Genomic DNA, 27,980 nt, shown 5'->3' on the forward strand with positions numbered 1-27,980 from the left:
GGAGCGAGAGGGAGGGAGGGAGCGAGAGGGAGGGAGGGAGCGAGAGGGAGGGAGGGAGCGAGAGGGAGGGAGGGAGCGAGAGGGAGGGAGGGAGCGAGAGGGAGGGAGCGAGAGGGAGGGAGGGAGAGGGAGGGAGAGGGAGGGAGAGGGAGGGAGAGGGAGGGAGAGGGAGGGAGAGGGAGGGAGAGGGAGGGAGAGGGAGGGAGAGGGAGGGAGAGGGAGGGAGAGGGAGGGAGAGGGAGGGAGAGGGAGGGAGAGGGAGCGAGAGGGAGGGAGAGGGAGCGAGAGGGAGCGAGAGGGAGGGAGAGGGAGCGAGAGGGAGAGGGAGCGAGAGGGAGAGGGAGCGAGAGGGAGAGGGAGCGAGAGGGAGAGGGAGCGAGAGGGAGAGGGAGCGAGAGGGAGAGGGAGCGAGAGGGAGAGGGAGCGAGAGGGAGAGGGAGCGAGAGGGAGAGGGAGCGAGAGGGAGAGGGAGCGAGAGGGAGAGGGAGCGAGAGGGAGCGAGAGCGAGAGGGAGCGAGAGCGAGAGGGAGCGAGAGGGAGCGAGAGGGAGAGGGAGCGAGAGGGAGAGGGAGCGAGAGGGAGAGGGAGCGAGAGGGAGAGGGAGCGAGAGGGAGAGGGAGCGAGAGGGAGAGGGAGCGAGAGGGAGAGGGAGCGAGAGGGAGAGGGAGCGAGAGGGAGAGGGAGCGAGAGGGAGAGGGAGCGAGAGGGAGAGGGAGCGAGAGGGAGAGGGAGCGAGAGGGAGAGGGAGCGAGAGGGAGAGGGAGCGAGAGGGAGAGGGAGCGAGAGGGAGAGGGAGCGAGAGGGAGAGGGAGCGAGAGGGAGAGGGAGCGAGAGGGAGAGGGAGCGAGAGGGAGAGGGAGCGAGAGGGAGAGGGAGCGAGAGGGAGAGGGAGCGAGAGGGAGAGGGAGCGAGAGGGAGCGAGAGGGAGAGGGAGCGAGAGGGAGAGGGAGCGAGAGGGAGAGGGAGAGGGAGCGAGAGGGAGAGGGAGCGAGAGGGAGAGGGAGCGAGAGGGAGAGGGAGCGAGAGGGAGAGGGAGCGAGAGGGTGAGGGAGCGAGAGGGTGAGGGAGCGAGAGGGTGAGGGAGCGAGAGGGAGACAGGGATCGAGAGGGAGACAGGGATCGAGAGGGAGACAGGGATCGAGAGGGAGACAGGGATCGAGAGGGAGACAGGGATCGAGAGGGAGACAGGGATCGAGAGGGAGACAGGGAGGGAGAGGGAGACAGGGAGGGAGAGGGAGACAGGGAGGTAGAGGGAGACAGGGAGGTAGAGGGAGACAGGGAGGTAGAGGGAGACAGGGAGGTAGAGGGAGACAGGGAGGTAGAGGGAGACAGGGAGGTAGAGGGAGACAGGGAGGTAGAGGGAGACAGGGAGCGAGAGGTAGAGGGAGACAGGGAGCGAGAGGTAGAGGGAGACAGGGAGCGAGAGGTAGAGGGAGACAGGGAGCGAGAGGTAGAGGGAGACAGGGAGCGAGAGGTAGAGGGAGACAGGGAGCGAGAGGTAGAGGGAGACAGGGAGCGAGAGGTAGAGGGAGACAGGGAGCGAGAGGTAGAGGGAGACAGGGAGCGAGAGGTAGAGGGAGACAGGGAGCGAGAGGTAGAGGGAGACAGGGAGCGAGAGGTAGAGGGAGACAGGGAGCGAGAGGTAGAGGGAGACAGGGAGCGAGAGGTAGAGGGAGACAGGGAGCGAGAGGTAGAGGGAGACAGGGAGCGAGAGGTAGAGGGAGACAGGGAGCGAGAGGTAGAGGGAGACAGGGAGCGAGAGGTAGAGGGAGACAGGGAGCGAGAGGTAGAGGGAGACAGGGAGCGAGAGGTAGAGGGAGACAGGGAGCGAGAGGTAGAGGGAGACAGGGAGCGAGAGGTAGAGGGAGACAGGGAGCGAGAGGTAGAGGGAGACAGGGAGCGAGAGGTAGAGGGAGACAGGGAGCGAGAGGTAGAGGGAGACAGGGAGCGAGAGGTAGAGGGAGAGACAGGGAGTGAGAGGGAGACAGAGAGAGTCTGGCTAGCTGCTTGGAGAGAGGGAGCTGGTCAGTAGGCCTGGAATGTGGGAGGGAGGAAGCTAGTTTGTAGGCCTGGAATGCGAGAGGGAGGAAGCCTGTTTGTAGGCCTGGAATACAGGAGGGAGAAAGCTGGTTTGTAGGCCTGGAATGTGGGAGCGAGTGGTAGCAGGTATAAGGCCTGGCACGACCGTAGGGGACAGTGGGTAGCAGCAAATGCGACTTGCAGACGTAAATTGGGAGGGTGTGACAGGAGGAAGGAAGGGGAAACTGTTGGGTGGCAGATGTTGGCACAGTGTTTTACCAGAGACTGCTTACACTCTTGTCTGCCCTCTTCTGGAGTACTGCAGTGCGGTGTGGGATCTGCATCAGATAGAACTGATAGAGGACAGCAGAAAAGTTCAAAGAATGGCAGCTTAACATGAAATAAGGGAGAGAGTATTACAGATATGATAGACGAACTGGGGCAGCAGTCATTAAAACAAAGGCATTTTTCACTGCAACAAGACCTTCTCATGAAATTTCAATCAATAACTTAGAGCAATCAATAATTTAGAGCACGAAAATATTCTGTTGGCACCCACCTACATAGTGAGATATTACCATCATAATAAAATAAGAAATCAGAGCTTGCACATAAATATTAAACTGTTCATTTTTCCTGCACACTGAAGTGGAATGGTAGAGAAATAGCTTAAAGGTGGTTTGATGAACCCTCTACCAGACACTTAATTGTGAACTGCAGAGTAATCATGTACATGTAAACAAGGCCAGAATTATTAAGAAAGCGGAGGTGGTGTTGTAAGGATAACTCCCATCTGCATAGTTTAGAGACGCTGGTGGTGGATGGAAGGTTTGGGTTGTGAAGCAGCTATAAAAATTGAGCACATTGTGCTCAGTTGCATGTTGTTCCACCAGGTTGTCAACTTCGTTTTTCACATTTTGGCAGTGGCCATTCATCCTGGTGGACAGCTGGGTTGGTAATCATACCAACACAAAAGCCTGTGCAGTATCTGCAGCAGAGTTTCACAGGTGGCCTGGCTGGTGATGGTGTAGGATAAGCCTGTGAGGGGATTGGAGAATAGGTGTTGGGTGGATGGATTGTGTAAAGTGGTGTTCCATAGTCCATCAAACCTACACATCATCATAGTCCATCCCTATGCTGCTCCCACCTCTAACCACCTGCCACAGGGATCATGTCCCTGTGGCAGACCAAGGTGCAAGATCTGCCCAACCCATCCACCCAGCAACTCCTGTATTCCAGTCCTGTCATAGGCTTATCCTACCCAATCAGAGGCTAGGCCACCTGTGAAAGCAGCCATGTCATGTACAAACTCTGCTGCAAACACTGCACATTGTTTTATACTGGTATGACTAGCAACGAGCTGTCCACCAGGATGAATGGCCACCTCCAAACTGCTGTCAAGAACAAAGTTCACCATCCGGTGGCAAAACAAACAGATGGGCACAATATGCTCAATTTCAATGGCTGCTTCATGACCTGAGACATCTGGATCCTTCCCTCCACCAAACTTCTCTGAACTTCACGCATAGGAGTTACCCTTACAACACCTCTTCCATTCCCATAATCATCCTGTTCTCAATTCAGGTGACCCATTGTCCCTGCACCTCCACCCAACAATTTCTCCTTCCTCTGTCGTGTCACTCTCTCCTAATTCATGTCCCCACATGTGCCACTTCCCAGCATCTGCTAGAACTGTGCCACCCCTTATACCTGCAACCTCTCCCTCCTGCATTCCTGGCCAACAAACGAGCTGCCTCCCTCTGAGCCACCAGCCATCCCTCCCCCTCCCCCCTCCAAACCCTCTCCCAACATCCCTCTCCCTCTAAGCACTGCACCTGACATTATCCACATCATAACAGTCCACCAGATGAAAAATAGCTTTGCCACTGTCACTGTGTGTATAATTTACACTAGCTCATCAAAGGATAACTCTGAACACTAGCATTTCATTTTTCTTTTGTGTATGCCTATCAACAACTCAACACTTCTGCTTTTCGGTGAGTGGTCTCCTTTAATTCTAAAGTATCTACAAGGATCATTACATTTGCCTTTTTGTGGACACACTTCAATCTAGTACTGTAAAACACAGTTGACCAAGTGTGAGGAATGGCATTAAACTCATTATGCAAGGAAACATGAAATTTCATATTTGCCCTGAAATAGATAATAAAATGAAGACATGAAAAACTTTAAATAAAATTATGTATTTAATATTGATATAACACAGGGCTACAAGCATAAACTTTGGCCATGTTTCATATCAACAATGGTACAAAATTATCAATGATATAAACTTTTTGTGAAAGTAGGATTATAGCATATAAACAAGGTTGTAAGAATACAGACGGTATATGAACTTAAACTGCATACCTTTTTCATGTCGATTTACAAATTGTTGGAAATGAGTTCTTGCATATCGTATAGCATCTTTCTGTCCACCTGGACCCCTCTGGATTAAATCAATAAACCGGAGGCGATGTAACTTGAATTCCAATGATGAATTCTGAAATCACAAGAAAATGTGAAAAGAGTTTGATTTATGTAAAATAAACAAAACTTACTTTCTTCTTTTGCATATCTCTCTCCATTGCAGTCATCCCACAATTTCCATACCAGTTGATGTATAAGACTCATAGTGATAATACAAAATTATAGGATATAATGAGTACTATCATGAAACATAAGCTTATGGACGAAGGATCTGTAGGAACTGAAATAGAATATGACAGTTTTAAAACAGCCCTTTTTTAAATAAAATAGAGTAACCTTATTCTGATAAATCATCCTGTTTTTAACTATGTAAATCAGAGGAAGAGCACTGGCTACAATCTGAGAGAGATGGAAACAGGTATTTATCATGGCCTTCTTGTAAGACCAACTGTACGTCATACTCTGGAAAGAGAAAAGGTAGCCAGTCACCAGCATTGAGCAGTAGACATATACGTAAGAAAGATCTGCAAAATCTGAAGCAGCCAATGTGCTCCTTCAGAGCAAACAAAAAAACATGCACAGATATCATTGTCTGAGTGTAGCAGTCCCAATGGGGTGAGAGGCTAAATAAGATGGAGAAGAACAAAAGGAGGATGGGGGGGGGGGGGGGGGGAGTGCGGAAAGGAGGGCAAAGAGAGGGGCAATGAAGAAAAAGGTTACATATTTAGCACCAATAGTTGATTATACTGACATATGAAATACAGAGGAGAGTTAAGTAGGGGACAGAACAGAAGTAGATCGAGAATGTGGAACGACAGTCTGGGTATAGATTAAGAGATGGATGAACCTAACAAAAGTTATGTGGGGAAGATGTTGAGCTGAGGGCCGGGGTTTGGGGGGGGGGGGGGGGGGGGCACAGATCTAAAACACACACAAATAGGTGCACTGGTGCGTGTGAGGTAGGACCTAATGGAGTTTGAGGCTGATGTGGATGAGGGATAAATAAGGACAATTCCGATGTATGCAATTCAGAGAAGGTTGTATTGGTAATGATAAAATCCAAATGGCGCAGATTGTGAAGCCAGTGAAAGAAATTTGGCATCTTGCACTCAGTGGTGTGCTCTACTACTGGGTCATAACGTTGGTCATACTTCTCATTCGGGTGGACAGGTAGCACGTGAAAGGCTGCAGATGATGCAGATAATTTGATACATGACACAGCTAGTTTCTAAGGTATGGGGTATACTTGTTATGGGACAGAAATAGAATGCTGGCCATTAAAACTGCAACACCAGGAAGGATAACAAATAATGAAATTTTATTTATTGAGCGTAAATACCATAACATGATTAATATGTAGGTAACTTCGGGAAATACAGGGTGCAAAATTTTGCGCCTACCTGTGTAGCAATAATGGTTCTAATTTGACTGAGCACTGAATCAAAGTGAGCTTGGATGACAGATACAGGTACATCACTCCACACTGCTTTAACTCTATGCCAGAATTCATCAACCATACTGGCTGGCGAGTGGTGACATGCCATTCTTTCGGCAACCTATGATAAGACGAATTCAATAGTTGAGATAACTGGAGAATGTGAACCAGAGGTGATTGTGTTGTATATCCAATGGCACGCCATACCATCATGCAAGGTGCTAGGCCCATATGACGATGAGAAATACAATCTGGCAACATTCATTCATATAGGACATGGTAAATCCCTTGTGATAATGTATGCAGAACTGAGATTCATCTGAAAAGACAGTGTGATTCCACTTCTGTGTCCAGTGTTTGTCATCGGCTGTGTCACTGTCAGTGTGCCTCCCTTGCTGCCACATCAAGGGAAGCCACAACACTGGTAACCAGGCTGACAGTCTGTGGTGCTCTAGATACCATCATACTGTCCAAGGGGATTTTTCTCTTACTGCAAAAAGGCCCATTTCCTGATTCAAGATAGAATCCATCAAAGCTGAGCAAATGATCTATTTGACTTCTCAGTCACTCATCACACCGAACCACAGAGACACTGCAAGGAATTGAGTACGACCCTTCCGAACGCAGAGATTTCATTCTGTATGGTAGTTATGAGGTCCAAACCAATACAAACAGAAATATCAGAGAAAGATAAATCTGGGTATTGATAGGCCACAATCATGTTCTAGTAATTCAACAAGTGTTGCTAGGTGCTTCTCCGTATTACATGAGACATAACAAAGTTGTAACCCAATGTGGCAGTTTCTGAGATAGAATGGAAAGACAATTCACAGTTAGGCAAGATGGTGACTATACACAACAGATGCGAATACAATATGATGTCACTGATCATGCAGCCATATTTATACTGGCCATGACAAGAGCTATTTGCTGGAGTACGCACGTGGCATTAATGGGTAGTCACCATGTATATTTCCTCCACGTCTATTTACCAGTGTGCATTCAAATTCCTCGCGCTGGAATACCAGAAAAGTGGCCTTCTCATAAATAATACTCAAATGCAATCTCTGAATTAGAAACCTTATGCATAATCTCTCTTCATATACAAAATGTTGTTACCCCTATACCTCTTCTGTGTTGAGATGCGAATCATTTGTGTAACCAAGTATGTAGTACAATTCAGGGCAATTTACTTTTGTTGCATGGTGTCTTCACAGTTTGCAGCTTTTAATAGCCAACAGTGTTATATACATTGTTTGTCTCCATGATAGTATTTCACCTGCATTTTTCACATCCTGAAAATATCCATACAGCAACAGGTTGGAATTAGGCACAGCATAAAGATGAAGCATAATTACTTTTGAATACATTATGGGCACAACAGTGATCAATGTCTCATAAATAATTACTATTAAAAACAGTCTTGATCACAATTTATTTAACAAGGTGACCGGTTTCAACCACTACTGTGGTCATCTTCAGACCATTGAGTAGGAACCTCTTTCCTTTCCTTTCCTACTCAATGGTCTGAAGATGACCACAGTAGTGGTTGAAACCGGTCACCTTGTTAAATAAATTGTGATCAAGACTGTTTTTAATAGTAATTATTTATGAAGCATAATATTTTGTGGATTGGGTAAGCGGCTGTATTCAGCTTTGGAAGAGGTGGGACAGATGTTCAATATTTCAGAATACGTTTAAAAGCTCAGGAAGACATGGTAGAAGATGAGGTCAAGCTGATTCAGACTATGTCAGTACTGGGTAGTAAGGGGACATTTCTTTACAGCTAGTTAGTGAGTGTGGCTGGAGTATTAGGAATATCTATCCCACAAAATCTCCAGCAAATCTGTCACTTCTTCAGTACATCTACCTTTGCGATTCTTAAAATCTACAAATCTAACCACCACTGATGCCACAATGTAGCTGGTTAATGTGTTTCCATTGTGAGATGACCTACCAGCAAACCCTTATTCTATCCTAGGTATATCACCAAAGAAAATTCATTGACATGTTGTAAATCTGATGATATGGGAAATATTCAAATTATGTACACCATACAATTTTTAATTAATGTGACTATTCCTATATTTATCATCACTACACTGAGGTGACAAAATTTAGGGTGATAGCAACAATATCATGTACACATGATATAAAAGGGAGCACACTAGAACTATTATTTGCACTCAGGTAGTAATAATAATAATAATAATAATAATAATAATAATAATAATGGCGTGTGATGAGGGCCTCCCGTCGGGTAGGCCGCTCGCCTGGTGCAAGTCTTTCGATCTGACGCCACTTCGGCAACTGGCGCGTCGATGGGGATGAAATGATGATGACAGCCTATGCACCCCAAGCGGGATGTTCGGAGGATGAGAAGGAAAAATTTTGGAGAGATTTGGATGGAGTAATGGTCGGAATACCGGAGAATGAAAGAGTGATAGTCGGAGGGGATCTAAATGGTCATGTTGGCAGAAGTAAAGGTGGGGAAGAGACTTAGCTTGGAGGATGGGGGTATGGCGAGAGAAATGAGGAAGGAAAAAAGATAGTGGAGTTTGCAGTGGCTTTTGATCTAGTGATTACGAATACCTACTTCCAAAGAAAAAGAGAAAAACTAATAACATACAGGAGTGGTGAAAATAAAAGCCAAATTGATTACATATTGTGGAGATGGAAAAATAGTGGGGAGGTGCAAAATACTAAGTTCATATACGGTAAAGGAATAGCAACACAACATAAGTTGATTGTAGCGGATTGTGAGATGAAAGTATGTAAAAGTCAAAGGCACATAAATCAATGTGAAAGGAAAATTAAGTGGTGGAGATTAAAGGATAAAAATTTGAGAGAGGAGTTTAGTGAAAAAGTACTGGGAAAGGTAAAATTGGCAGAGAGTGTGCAGGAGCGGTGGAAAATAAATAGTGTTGTTATAAGGAAGACCGGGGAGGAAGTGTTTGGGTTAACATCTGGGAAAGGGGTGCCAAAAGATAAGGAAGCATGGTGGTGGAATGAAGAGGTGCAGAAGGTTGTAAAGGAAAAGAAAGACGCTAAGAGGAAGTGGGATATGTCCGGAAGTGCCGAGTATGGGCAAGCATACAAAAGTGCAAAGGAGGCAAAACGAGCTGCGGCTAAAGCTAAAGCTGAATCAGTAAGGGAGGCATACATACAACTACAGAAAAATCAGGATACGAGACAACTGATACGGATAGGCAAATCAAGAGATAAAGCTTCTAAGGATCTAACACCAATAAAACAGGAATAATTCTGCATGACCATGGAAAAATAATCCAAAGGTGATTGAATTATTTTGAGAAATTGCTGAATGAAGAAAATGTAAGAGTGAAAACTGAGGAAGGAGGGCCAAACGAAGGTTTAACGATGGGTATAAGTAGGGATGAAGTCGAACGGGCAGTTGGAAAGATGAAAAATGGGAAGGCAGTTGGCCGAAACCAGATCCCCGTTGAGGTATGGAAGTGTGTCTGTAAAAAGGGAATTGAGCTCCTTTGGGAATTAATGAAGAAGATTTGGGGACAGGAGGAGATGCCAGACAAGTGGAGAACTAGTGTACTGATCCCAATATTTAAGGGGACAGGTAATTTGCAGGACTGCAGTAACTATAGAGGTTTAAACTGATGGCACACACAATGAAAATTTGGGAAAGAGTTATAGAAGCAAGATTACACAAGGAGACTGTGGTGTGTGAAGAACAGTTTGGGTTCATGCCTGGAAGAGGAACGACTGATGCACTACATGCTTTAAGGCGGATAGTGGAGAGACACGGGGAGCTACAAGCCGATCTACATATGGCTTTCATTGATTTGGAGAAAGCATATGACAGAGTCCCAAGGGACGAAATATGGAGAAGCATGAGAGAGCAGTGCGTTCCAGAGAAGTATGTGAGGTTAGTGAAGTAAATGTACAGAGGAGCAATGACACAGGTGAGAAGTAGTGTGGGCATGACAAAGGAGTTTCCAGTAAAAGTAGGGTTACATCATGGGTCTGCGATTAGTCCCTACCTCTTTGACCTGATTATGGATGTGCTGGTGAAAGATGAGAAGGAAGCGCCATGAAATATGATGTTTGCGGATGATGTGGTTCTTTGTGAGCAGAGCATCGACAGACTTGAGGAAAAGCTGGAGGATTGGAGGAAGGCACTAGAAGAAAGAGGGATTAAAATTAGCAGAACAAAGTCAAAATATTTAGCACTGAAGGATGTGCAGATGAGGTCTTGCAATATCCAGGAAGATGAGCTGAAATCGGTCTGCAAATTTAAATACCTGGGGTCGTACATACAGAGGGATGGGAGACTGGAAAGTGAGATACAACAACAAATAAATTGCAGTTGGAACAACTGGAGGAAAATGAGTGGAGTGTTGTGTGACAAGAAGGTGAGCACTGGGTTGAAAGGGAAAGTGTACAAGTCGGTGGTAAGGCCTGCTATGATATATGGGGCAGAGACATGGCTAATCACAGTAGCCCAGGAAAGGAAGATAGAAGTGGCGGAAATGAGGATGCTGAGGTGGATGTGTGGGGTAACAAGGAAGGACAGAATTAGAAATGAATCTGTTAGAGGAGCTGTGAAAGTGGGACTCATGGGGAAAAAGATACAAGAGAGCAGACTAAGGTGGTACGGACACTTACAGAGAAAAGGGGAAGAGTATATCGGAAACAGAGTTGAAGATATAAAGATTGAAGGAGCGAGAAGGAGAGGAAGACCGAAGATGAGGTGGAAGGATAAGATATCCGGGGACCTAAGGGAGAAAGGATGGAAGGAGGACGAGGCAATGGATAGAGAACTATGGAGGAGAAGGATCCAGAAGAGCAACGCCGACCCTACGTGACGTGGGACAAGGCGACGATGATGAAGAAGAAGAAGAAGAAGGTCCATAAGTAAGGGTATATGACTGTGCCATGTGAGTACCCATGGCAATACCATGGATTTGTTTGTAGATTTAGTCTTTGAAAGTGAAATAATTGTGAGTCAGGTTGTGGTTGGCTAGGAAGATTAGAAAAGAGGTGGTGGGTTTGGTAAGGAGGGCATTGGAAAGGCAGTGCTCCATGGCCACTAGGTCATTGGCATAATATTATACTAGCTAATTCGCTACTGTGGTGTCAAGCGATTAGTATGTGCTGGGACATCAGCACAACATGATGTATGAGGGCTGTTCAATAAAGAATGATCATATTTTTTTTTTTTTTTTTTTGACAACATACCTTTGCTCATCCTCATAATTTTGATGGTCCTTCTCAAAAGTAGTCTCCTCTGAATGCAATGCACTTGTCCCAGTGTTTCTGCCAGTCTTCAAATACATGCTGGAAACCATTTTTTGAGAGGTCCTTCAAAATCATCTCTGCAGTCTTCACCACTGCTTCTGATGATTGATAATGCCTCCCACAAAGGTGTTTCTCCATGTTAAGAAATAGAAAAAGTCACATGGGTCTAAATCCGGACTATAGGGAGGATGAGGGATGCACTTCACATTGATTTTTGCAAGATGTTCAGCAACAACACTGGCAATATGCGGCTGTGATATTATCTTGGTGCAGCATCCAGCCTGCTTCACGGAAATGTGGCCTTTTGCGCCTGATATGGGCTTGCAATGTTTTCAGGACATCCCTGTAGTATTGTCCAGTTATTGATGTGTGTGCAGGTACAGCACGCTGATAAACCATTCCATGCATATCAAAGAATGAGACGACCATAACTTTGCCAGCAGAGCAACCACTTTTGCTTTTCTGGGGGTGAAGGAGATTTCCACACTGAGCTTTGCTGTTTGCTCTCAGGAACAAAATGATGTAGCCAAGTTTCATCAGCAGTGGTTACATTTGAGAGAAACTCCAAATCTTCTTCTAACATCAACTTCAACTGCATCCAGACCTGCACGTGAATGTCCTTTTGTTCAGGAATCAACAGTCTTAGGACCTATCGTGCACAAACACGTGTTGTGTAATTTTTCTGTCACCTATGTGTGGGTGGCACGCAATGAAATGTTCAATATTTCAGAAAGTGTTCTTAAGGTAATTCATCGATCCTCTCTCATAATGGCAGCAGCAGTGTTGATGTTTTCTTCCATAAGAGCAGTAACTGGAGCACCAGGTCCACCTTCCTTTAAAATTGATTGTCTCCCCTCTTTAAACGTTTTAAGCCACCTTCAAGCTGGGCTGTAGGGAAGAACAGACTCTCCGTAGGCCTCCTGTAACACTGTATAGGCCTCAGCTGAAGGTTTGTTGAGATGTAAGCAGAATTTCAAAGCCGCATATTGTTCCTCGCATGTGACCTCCATTGCAGCAGTAGGCAATACTGAACATGTCTGACCTTGCCTGCCTCTCACAGTTGGGTTAACCAGAAGTCCCAACAATGAAACTACAACAGTGTGTTTGTTGAACATTAAGCTACCTGAATATCATAAGATTAAATTTTAGCATGAGAAATTATGACCATAAAAAAATTATGATCATTCTTTATTGAACTGCCCTCGTATGTTATTTTATTTGTGACATGATGCTGTTCCCTACCACATTTTATTGGGCGTAACATCACTATGTGACTTTCATTATTGTTATAAGCTTGTACAATTAACAGAGTTACAAGATCTGATGATCACACCATATACGTGTCAAAACCAGTCATAGTAATTAAAAAAATGCTAGCGATCTTTGCAAACTTGATTCTTCAAGAATAATAAAAACATATTGATGTTGTGGCCAACATCTTTACATTGTTTAACACAGGGGATAGGCAAAATAATGTGAATATCTGTACTCACATGGGAATGGATTGTTAATAAGGGGTTGGATCCCCAATTGCCTGTAATACAGCTGTGATTCTTCCTGGAATACTGGCATATAATGATTCTATAGTCTCCACTGGAATGTTATGCCACTCTTTAATCAGAACCTCTCTTAATTGCTGTAGTGATGAGGGAGGCGGAAATCTGCTCCTGAGTATGCGCTCCAATACCACCCGCAAGGGTTTAATAATGTTCAAGTCCGGGGACTGTGTTGGCCAAGGAAGATGCTGTAGTTCAGTTGCATGTTCCGCATACCACGATTGTACCGTGCTGGCTGCGTGAATGGGTGCATTATCGTCCTGAAATAAGGCATCATTGTTGGGGAACAACATTTGGGATGGGGTGCACCTAGGTCACCTAAAATGTTCACATAATAATTGACTGTAACATGGCCTTTCACAGTAATTATAGGACCAGCAGAATACCATGATACGGCTGCCCACACTATCATACTTCCACCTCCATGCTTAACCATTGGAATCAAGCAATGAGGATTGTAGGCTTCTTTTGGCATTCTCCAGATGTAAACCCGGCCCGATGTTGGAAATAACGAAAATGTTGACTCGTCAGACCATGTGACATGTTTCCTTGAACAGCCATCCAGGATTTATGCTCTTGACATCATGTTTTACGCTTCTTTGCATTGGTTGTCGTCACTAATTGTTTCAATATAGCAGCTCATCCATGAATATTCGCTTTATGGAGTTCAAATGGCTGGCTCTGAGCACTATGAGACTCAACTGCTGAGGTCATTAGTCCCCTAGAACTTAGAACTAGTTAAACCTAACTAACCTAAGGACATCACAAACATCCATGCCCGAGGCAGGATTCGAACCTGCGACCGTAGCGGTCTTGCGGTTCCAGACTGCAGCGCCTTTAACCGCACGGCCACTTCGGCCGGCTTTATGGAGTTCTCGGCGGACAGTGTCGATAGATACAGGGTCTCGAAGATGGCTACTGAGCTCTGCAGTCACTTTAGCTGCCGTAGTTTTGTGTTGTTTTTAAACAATTCATGTTAGTGTACTACGACGACGTGTGTACTACTCATAAACAACCTGCACTGATGCCTAGTCCATACTGAACACGCACAGTCCAGTGTGACACATGCCTTACCTGTGTTGTTGACTGTCAAACACAACCATCCTATTACTAACACTGTTCACATTATTTTACTTATCCCCTGTAGATTAATATAGGCATTGTCTTACATTTACAGATGAAGTTTTGACAACTGAGGTCACATGCAGACTTATTTTGCAGAATTTGGAAGGGTTGGATGGGGGAACAGTGAGACTAGTTGGCTGGTAACTATAATGAACCTGAGGAGGAGAATAGTGAGTGGATGGCAAATTTTGTCATGCTGGCAACATGGGAATGTATACAGTGTACCATAGTTTTTATGACTATCTACCATGTTTAAATTGCAGTTTTCCTGTATCCATTTATAGTCAGATTTGAACTGACTTTAAAATAGGACACATACTCAAAAGTATGCATTTCTGAACAAGATGATGTCAATTTTCACAATGAGGCATCATGGAAACTAAAGGGGTCATGTCAGCTACTGGTTCTATGCAGCCCTTGACAAAGGAATGGGCAGACAGCGTGTTTGGAAGCAAACGATAAATGAATATTGTCACATTTCCATGTCAATATAAATGCAAAATCCACTACATATTTGCAAAAAAGCAGCTGTATTCTCAGATTCCGCTGTAACCACAACCTCAGAAATCATGACATATTCAGAAGAAACAGCCAAATATTTGTGACAACCAAGATTAAAAGTTTCATTGCTGCTTATATATTGAAATGCATTGCCTCTTTTCTCACCTCTTGTTAATTAGGTGAAACTATCATCCCAGATGAGGATTCCAGTGATGATTAAAATAAATAATTATACAACAGATGACTGGCTTAGCAGGTAAACAAAAAAAGAAAGAAATTAATGTAAACTGTTTCTTTTTGTGTGTCTTATTTCTCTTTGTATTATCGGAATGTAGACAGTCTAAAAACAGCATTACTTTTAGATGAGGTATAATGTTACATTTTTACACACGCACATCATATCAATGTAGTTTGTAATTTTGATTAGTCAGAATATGTTAAAAGCAAAATCTTCTCAAGGAGACACTTAGGAGAAAAAAAGGAGAGAGTTGTGCTATATTCAGGGTCACCTTGTACTCAGGTAAATATGGTAAGATCAAAATTGTTTCCAATGTTCCATTTTTGCTGTTATTTAAGAAATTACCTGTGCATCCAAACTTTCTCTATGCGCTTGGGCCCATTCTAAAGCAGGTTGAAGATCCTGACCTTTTAAAGAATCTAATATTCTGTTCAATTCTGAAAATGGTTCTTTGCCTCCATCTTCAGCTTTTAAGCCAGCTTCCTACAAAATGAAAACATAGGAGTTAAAAATACTGTCATGTTAGCCTTTTTGCTCATGAATAATAAATATTTTAAAATAACTGATAATTTAAGAAAGCATTTGGCTGCACTGGAATACACGAAATAAAGTAAATACCTAATTGCAATGTAAATGTTTTACATATTACCCCATCAAACTATTACTGAATCCTGAACTAATCTCCCCCCTCCCCTCTCTCTCTCTCTCTCTCCCCCCCTCCCTCTCTCTCTCTCTCTCTCTCTCTCTCTCTCTCTCTTTCTCCGCCCCCCCCTCCCTCCACCCCTCCAGCATAATATGCTACATCCTTATCGAAAGTCATACAAAGAAGTGAAAAATGTATACACATATTTTGTGTACACTCTTTTCCTATCATAATGTCTAAGGATGAAAGGAATTTTACACTTAAATTCTGTTGTTTTGTCACATTATCTGTTGAACAAGCATGAATATTGTGCATAGTAAAAAAAGCCATTGCTTATGCTTTTGTCAACGTAACCATCTGAAGGAGTACATACAGTTCTCATGCTCTGCAGGCACAACTTTGAAGACTGGACAACACTGGGAGAGCACCACAGTCTCTCATATAAAGTATCTGTGGATGAAATTCAATAATTCCTTGTGCGAGTCTGTTCAAAGAACTGCTTATCACTGCGTTCATTCCCCAATTAAAGGTGTAACCCTCTTTCAAACCAACAGCGAAGTCCACAGAATTAATGAATGAATATATTGTTACATCTGGATCAGAATAACTTGTTTAGAGAGCAACTACTGTAACAACAACCAATCGGAGCATGAGTTTCATCACACAACCTGTGCCATGCACAGTTGTCCTATCACTCTTCTACCTCAGCGTGGGTTACCAAAACCCAGTCAGCTACTGAGAACAATTGTGTATCTGTAACATTATTGCTGATTTGCTCTTATACACTTTGTTTCTGTTTGCAGTATGTTTCTTTTACAGAATTGTGAAGCTAACTGTGAAATAGCTACAGAAAGTGATAAGACTATTAACATCCTGCAAACAAACTAAATACCACACGTTAACAGGGAAAGTATAAATGTACTCAGTACAGAACTGCACAGCTGCTGTCATCTGAGCCATATTGTGCTTGAGCAAATTGTCAACATCCATTCTTTCCATGCTCAGTTGTCAATCACTTTACTATTCTGACTCAAGTATAGCTATATCATGTACCATGAATGCTATATAATACCAGACATTGGCACAGCTTCAGAGCAGAACTGAGATCTGTGTATGTAACCAAGACAAACAGTACTTATTTTGATTATGCTTTGTTACAACAGCCTAGGAATATTTAATAAATTTTAATTCAGCATGTATACATTTAAATGCTTCTAGTAATATTTTTCATTAATGGGTAAAAAGAAAAATTATTTATTTTTTATATATTTGAGAACAATCCCACTTATGATGTACTGGAAGAACTTTAACATATCATTTCTTCCGGAAAAAAATCTCCTCTCTCTATTTTTCTGGAATGACAACACTATAATGAATCGCCATTCCACAATCACTCAATGTAACAAAATTCTAATCATTTCTCTTTCTAGACTGCTCGTTGTATCAAATGTTTTGAATCTCTCTCTCTAATGGCTGAACTGACTTTCCAAATGTATGATACTCATTATTTCAGAATTTTTGAGGTATTTATAAGCTGGTACACACATGAACACCATTCTCACAACATACTCAAAATATCACATCAGAGATTGCGACATTAGTCATGTCTACCAGAGAAAAAACTTATAAAGACACTGTCAATCAGATTTAGGCTACCATAGTTATGCAGCTATTACCAAAATCCTACACACGTAACATTCAAAACTACTGCTATTTTTGTCCTATTAAATTAGTTAATACCTTAAACATGCATCACAAGAAGTTTAATTATTACTCACTGCATACTGACCTTAGCCAGCTCTTCAGCAATGTCTAGCATTCCTTGTCGATAGAAATGCTGACAAATTACTTGATTTAATAACTGCACTTTATCCGATCCGCTAAACACATCATCTCTGCTTGTTGAAGCAAAATCAGAAACAAAGTTCTGAAACAAGAAGAAAACTTATTAGATGACACTCAATAGCCTACTGACTAAAAACTTACAATCATTCAGTGCAATAACATACCAGAATGACCACATTACTTTGGAGGTTCAGGATATAGATGTACATCTACATATATGCTCTACAAATCTCCATACAACACATAGAATGATAGAAAAATGATAATATGTAATATCTGAGACAGCCTTTATCATGTTTAACTTATTCTCATAGCCCTTTACATAAAACACATGATGGAATCAGGAGCATTGCTGGACAGCCTCCTAGCAATAAATTATGAAACAGAATTACTGGGTAACACTTACCTTCAGGAGGGACACATGTAGGACTACTGATAGACATGCATAAAAGTGAAAGTTACACACCTTTCTAGCTTTTGGAATTAACAGTTCCTTCCTGGGAGGGGATACAGGGATAGGTTGGAGAAGCTTACAAAGGAATAGGGGGAGGGGTTACCCATGCCCTAAGATGAGAAGGACCTAAGGACCTACTTGTAGTGAGGACATCGGTAGACAATGATCTTAACATGTTACAATAAAGATTGCAGTATTTTCAAGCTCACCATGACTTGCTTTACAATCCTTCTGACATCTGTTACCGTTTCATCACATCATTCCATCTGCAACCCCTTCACATCAATAATAGGATGGCAATAGACCAAACCTTTCCCGAGGGTCAGGGAATTGAACTTTGGCTGAAGTTAACTTTTGTCATTTAACCCTCCGACAGTCGCGCATGTATCTGTGAGATACATGACCTACTTTTTCTCTAATATTACCGCAATGAACAGTCGTAACGGTTTGCTGGCCCACGACATCTTGTGTCATACCTTATTGCTTCACAGGAATTTCAGTCTTATCCCGATACTGACAAGGTCATAAATGAGTCAGGTGTGGGAACGTGTACTGCCTGTATCTCTCAGATACAGCGCGCCTACTCGGGTAACGCTTTGTCGCCGGTAATGACTGCAGCTGTTGCATTCTTTGCAGCGTACGCACGTCGGCAGTTGCGTTGTTGTCTTCTAAATGAAGCAACGTTTCGTTGTAGCTACGTGTACTCTCTTTCAAAATGAGTAAACGATATGATCTAGAAAATCCTAAGGATATGGAAGAAGTACATCGCCTTCTTCTCGACGACAAGGTATCCATTGAAGATGAAGATGATCTTGCAGAAACTGATTCAGAAACCGAAGATATACCCGAAACACGATCCGTAGACTCAGACACAGATCATGAATTTGATGAAGAGGAAAATAATGAAGTGCAGGAAACTGATGAACATTACTATTTTGGTGAGTAGAAAAGACAATAAATATGCTTTCAGATGTAATAATAACAATATCTAATAATGGTGTAATGTACTTATTTTTTTTTTTTTTATTTTAGGTAGGGATGGAACTAAATGGAGGAAAGTGCCTTGGAAAGCAACACAGACACGGCCTCATAATATACTAACCAAACTACCTGGGGTAGTTGGAGACGCAAAGAAAATGGTAACTGAAATTGACTGCTGGAGCCTATTCATCAGTAATGATATCCTAGATCTAATTGTGGTCAACACTTACAGGCGTATAACTGATCTAAAAGGAAACTTTGCTCGCGAGAGTGACTGCAAGGACACAGACGCAATCGAAATAAAAGCCTTTCTTGGCTAGTTATACCTTGGTGGTGTGTTCCGTGGTGGGCGACAGAATGTTCACGACTTCTGGACAGCAGATGACCTTGGTCTGAATATTTTTAGAATGACCATGTCCGAGAAATGTTTCCTGTTCCTAATAAGATATGTTCGTTTTGATGATGGAGCCACTAGACAAGAAAGGCGCAAGACAGACAAATTAGCAGCCGTGAGGGAAATGTTCACCATGTGTTTGAATAACTGCAAGACACATTACTCCCTCGGTCAGAACGTCACAGTTGATGAGCAGCTACCAGCATTTTGAGGCCGGTGTGTATTTCGCCAGTTCATACCATCCAAACCATCTAAATATGGCATCAAAATTTTCTGCCTATGTGATGTCAAGCTTTATTATACTTACAACATGGAAATATATTGTGGATTACAACCAGATGGACCCTTTCAGAATAACAACTCCGCCAAAGTAGTAGTTCTGAGATTTGCCAAACCAATATATGGGACGGGTAGAAACATTACAGCAGATAACTGGTTCACTAGTTTGGAGTTAGTAAGAGAACTGCATAAAAGGAGACTGTTGTTTGTAGGCACAATTATAAAAAACAAGAAGGAACTGCCATCGAATTTCGTAGCACCAAAAAGTAGACAGCAATATGATAGCGTATTTGGCTACAGCAAGAATGAAACACTTGTGTCGTATGTCCCGAAAAAAGGGAAAACTGTAGTCCTCCTTTCGAGTATGCATGTATCGTCAATTGAGGTTTCGGAAGGTTTAGAGAAAAAACCAGCAATTATTCTACACTATAATGACACCAAATCTGGAGTTGATGTAGTTGACAAACTCTGTGCAACCTACAATGTAGCTAGGTCAACAAGAAGATGGCCTACGGTGATTTTTTTTCCACCTGTTGAACATTGCAGGCATCAACTCAAGAGTAATTTTCTTGGGCAACAAGAATAAATACTCAAATCGGCGCGAGTACCTCAAAACTTTGGCTCTGACTCTACTGCAAGATCCTCTCAAAAGAAGAGCTCTTATTATGACTCTACCTGATGATATAAAGTCAATACTATTAAAGTACAAACCTAAAGGAAAAGAGCAAGAAAACGCTGAACAATCCTTGGAATCAGAAAACAGGAAAAGAAAAAGGTGCCAGTCATGCTACAGGGAGACAAAAAAGACTTGTCTCAGCAAGTATACATGTGAAAAATGCGGTACACATCTTTGTTTGCAAAAGCACGCAAAAATAATTTGTGAACAATGTCTTTCTGTAGAGGGCAATCAGTAAAAAGAGACATGCTTTGATTAGTTCAATAATTTATTTGTATCTATAATAAAATCAATTTTTAAAAGAATTTCATGTACTTCTCCATTACAAAATGTCAAATATTTCTGTTAATTTGAAAGTGTAATGAGCCTGATGTTCACTTCTGTATTTGTAAAATCTGTAACAATGAAGGTAACTGCAACTTAAAAGAAAAACAAAAGAAAAAGAACCTGTAAACAAACAAAAAACCACAAAAATCGTCGCATGTATCCACGAGATACATCGCGACTAGTGGCGTCATGAAAGTTGACGCACCTGCTGGAGGGTTAAGAAGCCAATCTACTTGCTTAACAGTTGCATCTCAATAAATAACATCTTATTTTGAAGTTATCTAACTAATTTTAGGTGTGTAGTTACACATTCTTGAACTTTTAAATGTGGAAAGAAGACACCTTGTTCTGAGTACTCCCTCCCTACAATCCAGTTTCTGAAAATTCCAACAACCAGAAGGACACTTGTGATTTATTACTCATGAATTTTATTCCATAGGTTATGGAGACAAAAATACACACATTAATAGAATCACAGAACTGTACATGAAATTTCACCATGAGAATACAGCAAGCTGTGCAGTCACCGTGTGCTGTGATCAGTGCCTCTGGACATCACAGTGTGGAACTGACGAGATGCTGGATTCACTGTGGAGAACACACAGACACGAGGTTTGTAGGCACACCCACAAAGCATCAACAATAGTTACAGGAAGAAAAGGATGAACTAGTTGCTGACTGACCATATCCCAGGTATGTTCAAAGCATGACATGTCAGGCAAATGTGCAGGCCAGGGAAGCAGTGGTACCCATCATTCTTAGAAGAAGGCTTGTAAAGTCCTTGCTACATGTTGCCGTGCATGGTGCTGGTGAAATATGACATATGGAACAGCCCGTAGGAGGGACAGTGCCTCGATTATAAAATATCTCAGATGTAGTGGTTGCTATTCAGATTGCCTTCAATACATAGAAAGCAAGATCACATGTTATAGCCAACAGCACTACAAACCATCACACGCAGCATTTGTCCCCTCTCTGCTGTTCAACAATGCAGTGTGATTGCATCCACCATGATAGCATCTAACATGCACATAGCCATCACTGCAGGACAAGTTTGGACTTGTCCAAAAACACAACATTTCGCTATTCAGCACACCAGTGAAGGCATTCACATGCCTGTTGTAGTCCGAGATATTGGTGGTTCCTCGTCAGTGAAAGGCGATGCAATGGTACATGTACCACAGTCCAGCCTTCAGCATACATCATCAAACCATCAATGCAGATATGTCTATGCCTATTGCAGTGGTCTAACACCACACCAACAATGTAGATGAAGTTCTGTCGGTTAAGGCCACATGGACAAGCTGGTGGTCATCTCACACTGTCATCACATTACAAGGTCCAGTACCTGCTCACTGCTGTGTATGAGCATTTTCTATCCAGTGGTTCCACACATGCCACACAGTCATAGCAGCAAGTCCTGTTCAAGCTGCAATGTCATGCTACAACTAACTTGTTTCCCAGAGATCAATCATTCTGCCCCACTCAAACTCACTTGCACACTAATATTGCTCACTGTAATGCTGACAAGGCATACCACAGTTTTCTGGCACATTTCCAGTTTGTTTAATGGTTTCGCACCAACTGAGTATCAGACACTCGTTTCTCCGGAGAACTAAACAGTCAAGATGTCCACTCAATCAAATGGAAGATTTTAGGTTCTGAGAAAAAGGCTAGGCTGCGAGTTAGGCAGCACATAGCTCTGGTGCCCTGAAATGGTACACTATCTGCCTTTCACACGACAGACTATGCTGCTTTTTTTGTGACTAATCTGAGCTCGTAGCTGTGGAGTTGATGTCGACGTTATTACTGTCAATAAGGCAATATAACTGCCTTACTGTATGTCTCATGCTGTTTCCCAAGATCTTAAAAGGAGCCTTGTCTGTAAGGAGAGGAAAAAACAGGAGATAGTGGAGCCCATTCTTTTAAATAATGAAGTGCAAAGACTATCAACACTGTGTTTGAATTTAATTTTGATGATGAATGGGGAAGGGGCAGGATTTCAGAGCTGATGCAAAACTATACAAAATGAATCCTTGAATATTATGGACCCCAGTTAACATGGAATCAACCAACTGTTTAATGGGGTATCCAGTCTACAGTGTCCCTATGAACCAGAGAGAACAAAGAGATAACACATTACATAACTAATGGTACACAGACAATAATGCCATACACTGTGATGGAATGGCAACAGAGACTGCCTGCACAGGTCCTACAAACTGATGTAGGCTGACTTTACAAAGCATCCATGTATTCTTTCATTTCAATTACAAATTTTTCATCAATATTAATGACAGATCTTTTATGGATTTGAAACGAGAGAAGGAGGACATGAAATATAGCATGAAAAACTCAAGTAATGCTGAATTAACATTGTGAAATACACCTTAACATTATTTAGCTGTGTATTTTTTTCTCAATGGTAATAAATGATCATTATGTTTATTTGAATAAGAAACACGACACAACTACATTGCCACTTATTGGAGAAAGCTTTTTATGGCAACAACATGCACATTATAATATGAGACTATGAGTAATATGCATTTCCGTGGCACCTAAACAGTGCACTCCCCATGGACTATAACCCTACAGACACGGTAATATTACAATCGTTAGACAAATTGCATTGTTGAGTTTTGTTGGAAACAGCATCTATAGATATATTCTGCATTGTATATGTTTTTAAATAAAGTAACGGAATTGAGTTATTATGAGGCTTTTCTTTCCTGATTTGAGTGGATGATTAAAGTGCTCTGTCCATGCTTGGGGAAAATAAGTGAGTTGGAGAATTTGACTACATGTGATTTTAATACTGTGTTACTGAGTGCAACTGGAACTGAAGGGAATTTTGCATTACCAATTTTTAAAAATCTTTATAAACTGAGTAGAGTGATTTTAACAAAGTGCTGTAAAGTCAACTGTTCATAAAACAGAAGAAATTAATATAATAGATAATTACGATACTATGAAAACGATAGACTGCTACTCACCATATAGCGGAGAGGTTGAGTCGCAGATAGGCACAACAAAAAGACTCTCAAACAAGTAAGCTTTCAGCCAAAAAGGCCTTCATCAGGATTAGACAAAAAAAAAACACACACACACACACACACACACACACACACACACACACACAAAAGCAACTCATTCACACATGACCAAAGTCTCTGGCTGCCAGGGGCAGTCGTCGTGTGTGTGTGTGTGTGTGTGTGTGTGTGTGTGTGTGTGTGTGTAGGTATATTATCTAATTCTAATGAAGATCTTTTTGGCCAGAAGATTACTTGTTTGACAGTCTTTATGTTGTGCCTATCTGTGACTCAATATCTCCTCTATATGGTGAGTAGCAGCCTATCCTTTTCATAATATTGTTATTATTCCATCCTAGATTTTCCATTGCTTCATAATAGATAATTCTACCACAAACTCTCATCACTCAGCCATATGAGTTCACACCATCTGAGAAAATCAAACATGCATGCAGCAACATGACATATTAACTCAAAAGTAGTGACCAACGACATAATGAAACTACCGTAGCAATGACTGGCAACAAGAAAAGCTTCTACATATGCACTCCATGGCAAAAAAGAGTTTACAACACTTTCGAGACATGTCTCCTCTGTTCGCTGGACTTAAGCAATCTCCAATGCAGCCCAAATAGCCCATTAAAAAAATGGCAACAAGGTAATTTTTCTAGGATCTTGAAACAAACAAGAGAGGCACAAATATATGATTTGAAATCATAAATGTTGAAGTGCAACATTTCACAAACTGGTTAAAGACTTACTGACTTAATGACTGAAGATAATGTTTGAGTTTTATTTAATACGTAAGGAATACAGAGCTCACTCTGTTCCTTAACAGAAAAATAAATTATCTTCATCAGTCGAATAGGCTATGCATTATTTATTAAAATAACTTGCAGGAATGCAGCCATGTAATGTCCTTGATGTAATTTATTTGAACATTCAATAAGCTGTAAGGAGATCAAGTTTCATTTTGTGTTATTTGTTTTTGTGAATTTAAAACTGAGTGCCAAACTTTCACTCCGAAATGAACATCTGCCTTTCACACGGATTGTTCTTTTGACTTGTCACAAATCACCAAGAACAATGTTCTTTCACGATTAAAAGAATTTAACCTATTTTAACAGTCCTGGAAGCTGCAGTTAAAACAAATTCTCGGCTGTATTCATTTTTCTAGGGGAGCTGATCTCGAGTATTGCTTGACAGCCTCCGAGGAGGTGGAAAGACAGCTCCAATAAAAGAACTCATGCAATGCCAAAACAATAAGAGAACAGCTTATATGGCACCCGGCAGTAGAGTCAGTATTAATGCTTTGTGAACATTTTGAGGTGTTCGAGTGATTAGTACACCCATGTCCACAAGTTAAAGGTCCATTTGAAAAATATTGTGTCATGGCAGCACTGTGCCGATTGAACAGGGATGGGACAACACAAAACCAAATGACAAATGTGGTTATATTATACAGTGCTGGAACAGTCCTTGGGGGACACAGATCCTGGCTAAAGCAGTTGTGACTGTGTACTATGCACTTTCAGCATTTGAGATGCAGAAAAGCTGAATGCTAAACACATATGGACGACTTCATCAACAGTCAAGTCATCGTTAGCACATTAAAGACATCATAGACGCTCCCAGGTAGGCCGAGAGATGAAAGTCACCTATAGTTCCACCTCACAGCTGTGCAGAAGATTCTAAGAGGGAAGAAACTTTCAACGACAATATGGGCATGCCATAACAGGGAACAAAGATTATTATCTTGCCTCGAGATTCTGAAAAAACTAACCATCAAAATCTCCTGCCCTGGCTAATGATCTCATGGCAGCCTGTGTGTCAGGTAACTTCTATCAGACTCTGTGTAGTAAGTCTGAAGATTGATTCTCATAACTTGCTCAACCGGAGCACTCCTGATACAAATTGATTCTCACCACATGCTCAATTGGCACACTCCTGTTGATATTGTGGAAAGATACTGGTAATACAGCGCCACTGTTCCATCTGGGATGACATCTTACTATGAGTACATACACCATTGTACTTGGTTTCTTTGGGGCACTGTGAACATCCAGTTGACAGAGATTGTATTCTGTAATAGTATTTGCATCCTTCCCATGGCACTTGTTGACTTGGTTTCACATTATAGATGATGTGCAACTTTTCCGTGGTAAATATGGACCTGGTTTCGCCTGACACTTGATCATGTCGGCCACATAAGTTTGGTCTGAAGGATGAGTACCTGCAATGTGAGGACATAAATCACCATCCAATTACGACTTTAACTGATCATGAACAGGTCACTTTAGACTGAGGGACTGTAGCCATAATAATGCCAATCATGAGCCTCAGATGTCCAGCAATGAAAGACTTCACCACAAGCCATACTCATCGGTGTGATCCAATGTATGGAAAGCTATGTGATGATGATTCTGTGATTTCTGTGATGACTAAATTATTTCATGGGATATATATGTAAAATGGTAAAAAGCAAAAAAAGTGGGGCCCCAACTATACAATTAAGTCTTAAGAGTTTGAAGGAGGGCACGGCAATAGTTGTAACATGATACGTAAAAGAAAATAAGAGTTAACCCAGACAGCATCTTACGCAAGAGGGTCTAAAGGCACAAGAAGGTGAGGGAAAAAGAAAGTACCCTGCAGTTGCAAGGGAGGGGGGGGGGGGGGGGTTACCTGTATCCACCACCACAGGAGGCAGCTGTCCTCCCCCCCCCCCTCCCCCACACAACCATCCCTAACACTGAAAGTGGAGGACTATTGTAGTTTAGAGTAAAATCCGCTTTCCCTCAGAAAATGCAACATTTTGATAGTGGCTATCTCATCATCAGAAAACATCTGAGGCAGTGAGGTAGGCAAGCTGAGAGCATGCCACAAACCAGCCAGCAGGGTGCATTCAACAAGAACATGCACTGTCATCAGTAGACTCTGAAGCTGCAGTGAGGATGATCCTCCCAATGCAGAAGGAACGCATGGGCGAGTCTTGCGTGGCCGATGCACAGTTAGTGTAGCAGAATGGCCTCTTTTCAAGTCATGGAAAAATGTTGCCACACCTTGGTGGACCCTTTCATCCCTCTAACTTATTGTGGACCATAACAGCCTGCCATTCCAATTCCCAGAGCCTCAAAACATTGTGTCGACACTGTAATCATAACTCAGTGCCCAGTATTGTGACATCAAGTTGATCTCCTGTAATAGCATCTTTATCTAGATGTTCACGAGTTCATTTCCTGGAATGCCTATGTGGCTCAGCGTCTGTCTTTCCAGAGCCATAGAGGTCAACCAGTAGGTCCTGGATGTTGGCGACCAAAAGATATTTGAGATAGAACAGGGATATCCCTTTTACGCTACTCACGGAATCACTACAGATCAGAAAGTTCATCATAGCTACGGATTTGACATACCGTAAAGCCTCAGATATGGCAAACAAGTCTGCAGCGTATACACTGCAGGCACTCGGCAGAGTGTGCTTCTCATGTCCCCTTGCATGTGCAGAAGTAAAACCAACCCGGTCTTTGACTTTGGATCCATCTGTGTAAATGCATACTGAATTAGAATAATCATGAAGGATCACATGAAACAGATGTCAGAGAAGGGTAGGATCAGGATCCTTCTTGGGGCCACAAAAAAGGGCCATCAGTATCACAGGACAGGGTATAGAACATGTGGGGTGTTGAGAGGGAGCTCTAGGAACACAGACTAAAGGAGGCTGCTGGAGGTCCTTTAGCAGAGTATCAAGTCAGTCAGATCCCAGCTGATCTACCCAGTTTTGGGTGATGCACAAACAGTCTGAACTGTTGGTTGTGGGGACAGATTGTGACTGTGTAATTTGCCAGAAGCTGCTGTTGTCTAACCTGCATAGCTGGGACACGGGCTTCTGCCAAGAGGCTGTCAATAGGGCTCATACAGAAGGCCCCCATTGCCAACCACATGCCAGTGTAGTGAACAGGATCCAGCATCTCAGTACGGACAGTGCTGCTGACCCATGGACAACAAATTCATAGTCCAAGAGGGATAAATCAGTGCTTTGTAAAATCTCAGAAGAGCTATGCAGCCCACACCCCACTAGGAGTTACTAAGAAAACAGACAGCATTTAGCTTCTTCATGCCAGTTGCCTTGAACCAGCAGACACATGGCAGCCATTTAGCTTGTTGTCAAATAAAATATGTAAGAATTGGAAAGTTTAAACAACTTCAAGTAACTAGTCAAAAAAATACATTTCTGTGTGCGAATGCACAGTCCAGGGTCACCAAAAAATGCACAACTCATGATTTTGCAGGAGAAAACTGAGAGCCGTGATTCAGGAGTCAATAATATACTCTCCAGACAGTCCCCTGAAGTTGGTGCTCAGTGGCGCACAATGATGCAGTGGCACAGTACAGACAAAGATCATCCACATACAGTGACGGAGAGAACAGAGAGACTGTGGGGCTCACTGCAGTTACAATACCATTGAAGCTGATAGCCTACATGATTAGACTCAGAACCAATCCCTGAGGGACTCCAGTTTCTTCTACATATTGGTTGCTGAGGGTCACACCTATCCTGACCCGATAAAGATGGAGAGATAGGAAATTCTGGATAAAAGTGGATAAACTGCCCTGGAAATCCCACTCATGCAGTGTTAATAGGATGTGATGTCACCAGATGGTATCGTATGCCTTCTGTAGGTCAAAGAACACAGCAATCAGATGTTGGGATGCACAAAAGCATTGTACACTGCAGATACCAGACAAACCAGATGGTCTGTGGTATACCACAATG

At 42.5% G+C, this 27,980-nt stretch overlaps 1 protein-coding gene across 1 annotated transcript in view; it reads right to left on the reverse strand.

Annotated features, from left to right (window-relative positions):
• The window catches only part of LOC126235281 (E3 ubiquitin-protein ligase RMND5A), a 95,434-nt gene that overhangs the window by 50,579 nt on the left and 16,875 nt on the right, over nt 1-27,980 (reverse strand). The window contains exons 3-5 of the mRNA XM_049944010.1: nt 17,011-17,148; nt 14,924-15,061; nt 4,390-4,522 (exon numbers count right to left, since the gene is read on the reverse strand). Of these exons, the coding sequence (XP_049799967.1) occupies nt 4,390-4,522; nt 14,924-15,061; nt 17,011-17,148 (409 nt within the window). The remainder of the gene's footprint in view (nt 1-4,389; nt 4,523-14,923; nt 15,062-17,010; nt 17,149-27,980) is intronic.

This window comes from Schistocerca nitens, chromosome 1 (assembly GCF_023898315.1).
Source record: "Schistocerca nitens isolate TAMUIC-IGC-003100 chromosome 1, iqSchNite1.1, whole genome shotgun sequence".
In the NCBI taxonomy this organism is placed as follows: domain Eukaryota; kingdom Metazoa; phylum Arthropoda; class Insecta; order Orthoptera; family Acrididae; genus Schistocerca; species Schistocerca nitens.